Genomic DNA, 11,060 nt, shown 5'->3' with positions numbered 1-11,060 from the left:
TACCAGACCACAACCACGACCACAGGAGAGAATTCTCTGGCTGAAGGAAAGACTGCCAAAACCGAACCGCACTCTAGACTGGATGAAGGGAAGCCCTGGACCAAGGCGCTCCCAACAGGAGAGCTGACACATGGCCCATAGGACGGTTCCCTGACACACAGACAGGCACAGACTCAGCACAAGTGCAGGGGCAGGAAACTCTGGAGCTAGGCTCCCGCAGGGGTGGGATAAACAGCAAGAAGATTCCAGCTCCTTACACGAGACCCACATCCTCTTCGGGCTGTCACTCAATCTCGGGATATACTGCTTCAAGGAAGAGAAACAAGGGCCCCATTGTGTAGAAGCAGCAGGCAGGTCCTCCTGCCCATCTGGCTGGGAGCCCCATTCCCTTGAGGAAGGCTCAGCACTGCTGCCTACATGCTGTTTGTCACGGACAGTCAAAAGGGCAGACCCCTGCCTTGTCGTCAGAGCAGAGACGGTGACCCCAGCTCTTTGGGGAGATGTTCAAGAAGACCCACAGAGCTTGGGTCCTTTTTGCTCACCTTACCCAGAAAGATGACCACCCGCTCTCAGCCTTGGCCTGCTAAACATCCCCTTTCCAACTTCAGCTTAAAATCCAAACCTCCTTTCTTGGCGGTGATGACTTCAGAGGTGCCAATGCCGTCAATGTTGGTCACCCAGCTGGGACAGGTGGGCTGCCAAACCCAGAGTTTGTTCCTAAACCAGACAGACCTGGCCTGGAATTAAGACTGGGTAGCCAGCCTCTGCTTCTGCTTCAATTTCCTCTGTCTCCCAACAAGGCCTTAAAGGATCTTTAAAACCTCTGACTTCAGCTGCTGGCCTAGGTTTCCTGAGAGGCACACTGAGACTCGCAGCTCACTCAGCTAAATGAAGGGGCAGGGCATACCGTCAGCAGACTCTGCTGGGTTGTTTCTGAATTGTGTCCTTAGGCTGGTCTGCTGCCCAATAGCAGCCTATATTCCTTCACATCCTAGTAGGTTGTATAGTCTCCTTCAGTGTCCAACGTACCACTGTAGAGTAGTTCTAGTATTTATATCATTTCAGAACTCTCAAGTGTAGACAGAATGGAGGCAGTTCCGGCCATAACACAGGATGTGCCCAATCTGCCAGGGGTTTCTCCACTAGACCAACTTCCCGGAAGTTCCACAGCCTGGCCTGGCAGCATCTGCCTGATGGTCTTCCAAGTCCAGAGGCTTCTCAGGAAATGTGAGCAGGGCCCTGGGAGGTGGCCATTCCCCAACCAAATGCTAGGAGGAAACCACCAAGCACGCGGCCAGGAGCACAGGTCCCGGGCAGCACTAACAGGCTCTGAGAGGTGTGACAATGATTTTCACTTTGGGGCGGAGGAAGAGAGGCTTTGACCAGAGAAAACTGTCAGAGATCAGGGGGATAAAAATAAAACCAAAAATAAGCTGAAAGTTGTGTCATTACTTGTGTGTTTCAAGAGGAAATAGGGCGCACTGCATGTTGTGAGTTTGGCAGGCAGGAGAGGGAGCCAGGGAGAGCCTTCTGTATTCAATATGCAGCATCTGTAATCACTCAGGCTCCCAGAGCAGAATGCCTGTGCAGTGGATGTGGTTAATCACGGTGCGGTCCTCGCAGCTCCGGACCAGTGCTGATGCTGAGAGATAAGACTGGAGGTCTGGGTGTGCATCACCCTTCAGCCCAAAGAGCCTCAGGCTCTGGTTTCAGGGGACTCTCCACTGAAGCCTCAGATACTAAATCTCCCCACCTTCAGCCCAGGCCAATAGCCTAACCTTTCAGCTAAAAGCAACAGCCACAGAGAACCATTTTTGTTTCCTTATGAAAATAAATATTTGCAGGAGGTTAAACAAAAGGACAGGGGCTGGACAGGGGCTGGACAGGGGTATGAAGGAGGGGGAGGCCAACACTTTGGATGAGCTTCACGGCTTCCTCCTCTACAGAGTACCAGCCAGGGCCTCAGGGCCCTCACTGAGTCCACGAAGCACACGATCTTGGCTCCCCTTTCCCATCTGAGAGCTGCAAAAGTTTCCCCTTACTTGGAGATGATGCAGTGTGTACCTCGTGTCGGGTGTGAGCCCTGTTGGCCCCACCTTGGGGTGGTGGGGCCTGGAGGCTCTGATCACACCAGGCGTAAACCCGTTTCTATTTTACCACCAAGGAAGGAAGGAGAGTCAAGTTTAGGAAATGCCCAGTTGAGACATTCAGCCACCAGACAGCTGTATCCCCAGGACCAGCTTCTCATCAATAAGAGCGAGGCTGAGCCCTGGCCCAGGGCTGCAGGTCAGGCCAACAGATTGTTGCCTTTCAGCGCCGCCTGAAGGCTCGGGATATTCTCCAGGCATTGGGCTCCTCATAGCGGTTGTACAAGGGTTCCAGCCGTTGCTGCTTCTTCTGCTTGCTTAGCTTGGTCGGGTCAGAGACCTTGAAGAAGGCCGGTGCAAACTCCACAAGCCACCGGGGGTCGATGGTGGTGACCTCACGCATGTACTCCTTTGTAGTCAGCACCAGCTCATGATACACCACCCTAGGGGGCCAGAGAGAGAGTTCAAGCCTCCAATATAGGACCTGCTCCATGGTCAAGTCACCATGGTCCCTGGCGGGCCTCAGCTGAGCTTGCACTTGACCCACTTACCTCTCCGACCTGAACCCTGAGGAGACTGGAGTCTCTGTTTATGACAGCCACACCCCAATACTGAAGTGTCTGCACACCTCTCACTACAAGAAAGCTGCCTGTTCCAATGAGTTAAGTGACATGGAGCCAATCACATTCCTTCTCTGGACCTGTTTCCTGCTCTGTGAAGTGTGAGGGTGGTTTTCTGGGCTGTCTCCACAGAACTCCAGGACCCTGAAGAGGACCTGGAGGCTGCCGCAAGGGAATGGGGAAAGCCAAGTAGGCCAGGCTCTATGTCTCCAGCTCTCTTCTACCACCATGGTGGCACAGCGGTTTTAAATCAGTTTTATGTTAAGGTGGGTAAGATTCCAATGTTTTAAAAATACTATTTGAAAAAATAAAAATTTAATCACCTCACTAGATCTCTGAGATCCTTCCTAGCTCACACCCCTGTGATTTTATTTCTCTCAAAAGGGCCTGATATCGTGTCTAATTCAGGCTTCTGCTGCTCTAGCAACATAAGCTTTAGGAAGTGCTGGGTGTGAGTGGGGACACAAACACAAAGGGCCAGTTGATTCCCAAGTTCTCTCTGTCCACCTACCATTCGGGCTGCCTGTTGAAGAGAGCACTGGACGGATGGATGTAGACCACTTGCTGGTCAATCAGTGTCCGGTAACCCTCCTGTGGGTCTTTTTTGGCAGCGTTCCGGAAGAATCCACTGCAGATGGCCTTCTGCACTCGGACTGTGGACTTACCACAGGACACCACATCCAGCTTGTGTCTTGCAGGAGAATAAGTTAAGAGAGGACAAAGATGGGAGACTACTCTGCTTTCTGAGGTTCCAGAATAACAGTACCCAACACCCGCCTCGTGGGGCCCCCGGAGTCGGCACTAGGACCCTCCTTCCAGTCCTAAGTGCACCAGCTCGACACAGTGGGCAAGATGGATGCCACAAGAGCCAGACACTTTGCCTGGGTTATAATTCAACCCAACTAATAATGTCACAGATGCTGTAAACAAAGAGCATTTTCAACAACTAATATATCATCTTCCTCTTAGGAACTTCCTAAAGTGACTCTCAGCCCCATCCTCACCTGGGAAGGAGTACAAGAGATGGAAAAGAGTTTTTTATGCCGAGCAAGAATACAGGTGCCTGCAGCTTCACAGATACATGCAGAGACACATGTACACGGCACAGCATTCAGGGAAACTCAACTTGAACAGGAGAAGTCACCAGGTGTTACCTGTCCATTATGCCCAACATCTGCTTGCGAATGTCCTGGGCCCGGCGCAGAGAACGAGCCTGGATAAAGTTCTCATAGCACCATGGGTTGGAGAACTTGTTGTTCTTCCAAGAGTTGTACACGGCCAGCAGGGTGAGGTGGTCCCCTTCGGTCTGGTGGAATTTGGCCTTCTTCTGATCTGCAAGGGCTTGTTTATCCTGCAAGCAGTGGGGAGAAGCTCATTCCCACCCAAGCTACTGACTGAACACCCAGCAGTGCCGGGACACCCTCTATGGCCCAATCAAGTGTGCACATTAAGCACTCGGGTGGCAATGGGCTGCCTTTACCCAACTCCGCCTGATCCCTACATGAACACAGGCCTGCACTCCTTACTTTGGGCCTGTAGAAGACGTTCTGCACAGACAGCATGGACACAATGGTCAGCATTTCCTCACTGCAGCCCAGATGCACAGACATGATCAGCATTTTGCACAGCATTGGCTCCAGAGGGAACTCTGCCATCTAGAGGGAGAAGAAGAAACTACAATTATGACCCTGGGGAAGACCCACCTGGAGTCCTGGGTCAGAGTGGGTAACAGACCGCAGGAAGTTTACCCAAGCATGATGATGGGGGATGCCTCGCTCTATCGGAAAAAAAATTTTTTTTAATTTCCCAAATAAATTTCAACAAAATGTATATGACCAAGATTATAACTACTGTTGGGGTAGGTGGGAATTTTATAGACATCTTTTCAAAGGCTAAACTCAATTACATATCATGAGGTAAGATTAGTTGGATAGAATTTCTTTTTCTGTAAAGAAGAAATAGTTTCAAGTAATAGTGGAAAATCCAGGTTAAACACAGGCATGCAGAATTCTAGTCAAAGCTTATCCAGGGCCTCAGAGCTTAATTTTTTATACAGAACAGAAAGAATGGAAGGCTAGCCGGGGAATCTTCCCCAAAGCACCAGAGGCTTAGGGCTGTCCCCTACCCTGCGGCCCAGGCGAGTAAGCAGGCCCTCGTCGTCCAGGGCCCCCAGCGTGTACAGCTGCTCCATGGCTGTGATCAAGGTTTCCATTGGCGGGGCATCCATGAAGTCAAACGACAGCAGGTCATTGATGCCCATGGCCTAGAATAGAAGGGAACAATGTGTAGATGGCAGGGTCAGCCTCACCAGTGCTCACATGGACGGAGACTACTTGTCACCTTCTTATTTCTTCAACTGCAATTAGGAAGCTACCAGAGCGATTAGCAGGAGGGCTGGGTCACACAAACCTCAAGACTGTTAGAAAACACGTACTTTCTTGGGAAAAATTTTTAAAAATACTCTCAGAATATACAGCTCAAGAACCAAAAGACAAAAATTTTTAAATGGGCAAAGGTAGACATGTCTCCAAAGATATATAAAAATGGGAACAAACACAAGAAAAGATGCTCAATATGACTAGTAATCAGGGAAATGCAAATCAAAACCTCCATGAAATACCACTTCATACCCACTAGGATGGCGACAGCTATAATTTAAGAAAGAAAATAATAAGTGTTGGCAAAATATGGAGAAACAGGAATCCTCATACATTGCTGATGGGAATAAAATGGTGCGGCTGCTTGGTGATTCACCAATAAGTTAAACACAGAGTTACCAGGTGATCCAAGAATTCTACTTCTAGGTATACACTCAAAAGAAATGAAAGAAGGGACTCAGGACAAATACTTGTACATTAATGTTCATAGGAACATTACTCACAATAGCTAAAAGGTAGAAACCACCCAAAAGTCCATCGATAGATGAATGGATAAACAAAACACATTGTATATACATACAATGGAATGTTACTCACCCTTAAAAACAAATGAAATTCTAATACATGCTACAGCATGATGAACCTTGAAAACAACAAGTAAAATAAGCCAGATCAAAAGGACAAATATGTGTGATTCCTTTTATCTGAGGTACCTAGGCTAGGCAGATTCATAGAGACAGAAAGTAATTTGGTTACCAGGGGCAGGAGGGAGGGGGAAGGTGATAGTTTAGCTAAATGAGTACAGAGTTTCAATTTGGGATGATCAAAAAGTTCTGGAAATGGACAGTAGTGACGGCTGCTCGATACTGTAAATGTACTTAGTGCCACTGAACTAAACATTTTAAAAGATTACAATGATAATGTGTTATATATTTTATCATAATATAAAAAAAAAACACCCAGCTTGCCCTGTCTCCTGCATACAAAATATCTCCTGTGTATCTAGAAAGTGCCCTGTGTGCCATGTTAGGTGGGAGGGATATAGAGAGGACAAAGATAGGGTCCCTGCTCTCAGAGTTCACCATGGTGACACACAAAACCACATGCAATCGCCTGCCTGCCATGGAGCAGGCATTTGATACATCTGTTAGCTAATCTGATGAATGAAAGAAACAAATACTGCACTATCCAAATGTGTATAAAGGCAGGACCTAAGCTTTTTGTTTCTTTTCCACAGAAGTGATGGCGACCATAAACCCAGCAGGTGTTCAATAACTGCTTACTGTATGAATAAGAACAACAAGGAATTATGTTAGCAATCAGTAAGTGTTGTGCCAAGTGCCTTTACCTGCACTATCTCATTTATCTTCACAGGAGAGACTATTAACAGCCCCCTGCTTTGAGAGGAGAATACAGAGCAGAGAGCCGAGCAGGTAAATTTACCAAAGACACACAGCTCAGAGCAGACCTTTGAGCCACAGATGCCTCTCTGTTCTCACTTCAGAGACTGGAGCAGGCTTTTTTTTTTTCTCTGAAGCTCTGTTTTAGCCTTTCGTACAGGGAATGAATAATAAATTACAACAGAACACTGTGCATTAGTAAAGTGCCAGGGCTCCAGGGCAGCACTGGAGTCGGGGGGGCGGCGCTGGGTAGGGGTGCCATCATCTGGGAAATTACTCATGCGGCTCCCCCTGCCAAGAGAGACTGAAGGTTCTCACTGGGGACTGAGAGAGGAAGAGCAGTGATTTAGAATGAAACCCAGCCCCAGGGGGCCAGTCTGAAACCTGTACTAACTGTTGTTCCCTTGCAAAGCTTTTGGATTGGGGGTTTTGCTTCCGTTTTAAAAGAATAGAATTGGATGTGAAAGTTAAAGGGTTGAGGGAAGTGAGTTTGCCCACAGTTTGGCACTGGCTCGATTTTTCTAATATCCTGTTAGAAAGATAATGCTCCTAACTAAAATCTTTTATAACCAAATATCCTGCTGGTTATGATGGCAAGAAAAGAAACATCACAGCATACATGCCAATTTAGCCCCAGACCCGCGGTGGAGAGGCTGTTATCACAGCCATTTGCCTTGTACCCAAAGGGACGGGTTCCATAAGGTTACTGAAGTATTTAACAAGATTCATAAAACTGAGATCCATTCACTAAGGCCATAGAATTGGACTGCTCCAGCAGCCCATTCTAACAAGACAGTGATTTCTACCTTGAGCGAGAGCACTGTGCTTGCTAAGTTGGTTCTCTGAATTTCTGGCACATTGGTGGTCAGCATTTCATCTCGGTAGGCACGTTCTGTGTACAGCCTATAACACTTCCCTGGGCCTGTTCTCCCAGCTCTGCCAGCTCGTTGCTTTGCCTGAGCCTAGAGGGGTGGGAATAAAAATATCAGATCTGTTAAACATTCCTTAATGGCTTCACCCAGGAAATCCTAGAGAGGGGGGCACTTTGCAACAGGGCAAAACCTAAAATGGGGTTTATTCACTTCCTCTAGGACTATTTCCAAGAGTTCCTACCACTGCTCTTAATCATCCCCACTCAGGGAACTCTCTTCAAGTGAGGCCAAATATTAATATAAGCAAGTGAATAGAAGAAATACTGTAAAGATCACAGAAATATACCTTCAAACTAGTGTGGCACAACATAAATAAGAAAGCATAAAACCAAATGACAAAACCCACCTTCTACCATAACCAAAAATATAAGTGAACTTAATAAATATAATTTAATCACACCAGTGAATGACTCTGCAGCTGTTTTAAAAATGAAGTTTTTGAGATGCTCAATGATAGATGAACAGGTTCACTCACAGAGGTGAAAAAGCAAGTTGCCCAACAATACTAGTTTTATTTTTTTAACCTTAATGTAAATATACAAACTATCAGAAATAAAAAACTAGGAAAAAATACCCTAAAATGTTAACTTTGGCTAACTCTGATGCTAGGCTTGTAGATGAGTTCTATTTTCTTTAATAAATATCCAATAATGAACATATATTACCTTAATTATCAGGAAAGTTAAATATGAATCCAAACCCACATACTTACTACACTATTAAAATTACAATCTAAAATAAACATGCAAAAAGATGGACAAGGAAAAACATAATGAAGACAGTGGTTGGTGGCAACAAGACTATGGGCAATTTTCAAAATAATGTTATATTACTTCTGTACTCAGGGGAGAGGGGCACTAATTTTTAAAATTAAAAACAATATGTAGGTTAGCCCCAGGTTGCTAGGAAACCAGTGAATAGCAATCTGGAGAGGGCCATTTTCTGACAAAACCATCTGTCTTATAAATAGTATCAGGGTTTACGAGTTTCTATGCCAGCTCCAACCAAAAGATAAGAGTATGAGAGGTCACTACCCACTCACAGGGAGGCAGCAATCAGATTCCACAACATTCTACAGATGTTTCTCAAATTATGGAGGGCAGATACAAATAATTTCTCCATCACTGCGAGGTGCATGTATCACCCCCAGAAGAACTGGTACAGAACACACATGCTGCGACCACTGCTGCTGCCAAGTCACTTCAGTCGTGTCTGACTCTGTGCGACCCCACAGACGGCAGCCCACCAGGCTCCCCCGTCCCTGGGATTCTCCAGGCAAGAACACTGGAGTGGATTGCCATTTCCTTCTTCAATGCATGAAAGTGAAAAGTGAAAGTGAAGTCGCTCAGTCAGTCCGATTCTTAGCGACCCCCTGGACTGCAGCCTACCAGGCTCCTCAGTCTATGGGATTTTCCAGGCAAGAGTATTGGAGTGGGGTGCCATTGCCTTCTGCCCAAGTTTAATTTCTTTTTCTTTTTGGGCCACATCCCACAGCAGGCATGGCTTCGCAGGTAGCTCAGTGAGCAATCTGTCTGCAATGCAGGAGACTCAGGAAACATGGGTTCATGTTGGGAAGATCCCCTTGAGGAGGGCATGGCAACCCACTCTAATATTCCTGCCTGGAGAATCCCTTGGACAAAGGAGCCTGGTAGGCTGCAGTCCATCGGGTGGCAAAGAGTTGGACACGACTGAGCGACTTCACTTTCACTTTTCACTTTCATGCATTGGAGAAGGAAATGGCAACCCACTCCAGTGTTCTTGCCTGGAGAATCCCAGGGATGGGGGAGCCTGGTGGGCTGCCATCTATGGGGTCACACAGAGTCGGACACAACTGAAGTGACTCAGCAGTAGCAGCAGCAGCATGCACACACAGCAGACATATGGGATCTTAGTTCCCCGAGCAGGGACTGAATCCGTGCCCCCTGCATTAAAAATGCAGTCTTAACCACGACCACCAGGGAACTCCCTTGTCCAGGTTTAAATCCTGGCTCTACCAGCTATGTGACCTTAGGCAAGTCACTTAACCCCTCTGGCCCTCAGTCTCACTTGTGAGATAAGGATAATAATAACATCTACCACAAAAGATCAACTGAGAACGTAATGAGTTCATGTGCGTGAAAGTACCTGGGACAGTGCCTGGCACATAGGAAGTACCCTGCAAGTGTTAGCTATTATTACTTAAGTTTCAAAATGAAAATAACCTTATGGAATTATAGATTATGAGAGCAATACATGCCTTTTATAGAATATTAAGACAATATATAAAAGTATAGGGAAGAAAATGTGCTTTACCCATCAGCATAGAAACCAGCAGCACCACCACCAAGAAAGAACCTTGTCTAACATTTTGCCTATACTACGCTTTCAATTGCAGGTACGTTCACATACGCTGTGCACAGGCACATACCATCTATTTTTAAACAAAAACTGGATTATACTACTCATGCTATTTTGTAGCTCACTTTTTTCAAATAATATATCATAGTTATGTGCTTATGTCATTAAACATAGATACACACCACTATGTTAATGCCACATAACATTCTATGGCATGAATTTACCATACTTTATTAAACTACTTCCCTTTCAGAGCTAATTTAGAATCTTCTCAGGTTCCCTCCAGTACAAATAATGCTTCATGAACATCCTTTTCCATTACCTTTGGATATGAGTTCAATCATTTCTAACTTTCAGATTTACTTCTAGAAGCAGAACTGTTAGGTTCAAGAAATGAACTTTTAAATTTCAGATACATTGGGGCCAAACTTCCTTCAAAAAGGATGATCAGGATATTCATTTAAAAATATAATTCAGGCAGGAAACCATTCCATAATTACCAAACACACACTATCATTTCTTGAATTATTACTATCTCAGATATTTGTGGCTAAGTGCAATATTTTTAAAAATAATACTCTTAAGATAACCAAGGGTGCTAAGATTAAATTTCTTTTTTAAGTTCCAGTTTTATGGGGTTTTTAAAATGTTGAAACACTCTTCTGAAGATTAAAAACAAACAACACAAAATCTCCTGTATCTCAACAAAAAAGCCAGTATCTTAAAACAATAAAGTTCAAAATACAAAACCATAAAAAATGTCAGAAAAGTCCTAACCAGGATTTTCAGAAAAGCTGCCAGAAGAAGTTGTCCTACCTGAGAAATAGGAGTCACCACGAGCTGGTCAATCCCTGTCTTAGAATTGTACACCTTCTGCTTCACGAATCCAGGGTCTACCACATAGTAAATGCCATCAATAGTCAGCGATGTCTCTGCAATGTTGGTGGCAATCACGACCTGCAGGCAAGAGGGACATAGTTGGATTGAACTGCCCAGTCTCAGTCCTGAGGTGTGAAATGAGACTTCTGAACTCGGACATCTTTCCAAAGAGATTGTGCAGCTCTCTCCCTCTCTCTAGATGGTTAGAGAGCACTTAATCTCTGTTTGGCCCCAAATGGGTGGAAGGGGAGGCGCCTTCATCTTAAGTGTTAGGCTGGGGAGGGAGTGGTACCTGAGAGAAGTGGAATAGGAAAAAGCAATGGCCAATCAAAGCCAATTTCATTTGTGCAAATGGCTACATCCCTCATTTTCTAGATTCAATGCTGATTACTACAATTTTAATTTTCTAGCACCCTGGGAAGGCAGA

At 45.6% G+C, this 11,060-nt stretch overlaps 1 protein-coding gene across 1 annotated transcript in view; it reads right to left on the bottom strand.

Annotated features, from left to right (window-relative positions):
- DHX8 (DEAH-box helicase 8) overlaps positions 1,807-11,060 on the bottom strand; it is a 28,645-nt gene continuing 19,391 nt past the window's right edge. Inside the window, exons 17-23 of the mRNA XM_005693898.3 lie at positions 10,571-10,711; positions 7,292-7,447; positions 4,833-4,970; positions 4,234-4,362; positions 3,862-4,058; positions 3,219-3,398; positions 1,807-2,530 (exon numbers count right to left, since the gene is read on the bottom strand). Coding sequence (XP_005693955.1) covers positions 2,311-2,530; positions 3,219-3,398; positions 3,862-4,058; positions 4,234-4,362; positions 4,833-4,970; positions 7,292-7,447; positions 10,571-10,711 — 1,161 coding nt within the window. The 3' untranslated portion in view covers positions 1,807-2,310. The remainder of the gene's footprint in view (positions 2,531-3,218; positions 3,399-3,861; positions 4,059-4,233; positions 4,363-4,832; positions 4,971-7,291; positions 7,448-10,570; positions 10,712-11,060) is intronic.

Source organism: Capra hircus, chromosome 19 (assembly GCF_001704415.2).
Source record: "Capra hircus breed San Clemente chromosome 19, ASM170441v1, whole genome shotgun sequence".
Taxonomy (NCBI): Eukaryota; Metazoa; Chordata; class Mammalia; order Artiodactyla; family Bovidae; genus Capra; species Capra hircus.
This window is presented reverse-complemented; position numbering and strand designations above follow the sequence as displayed.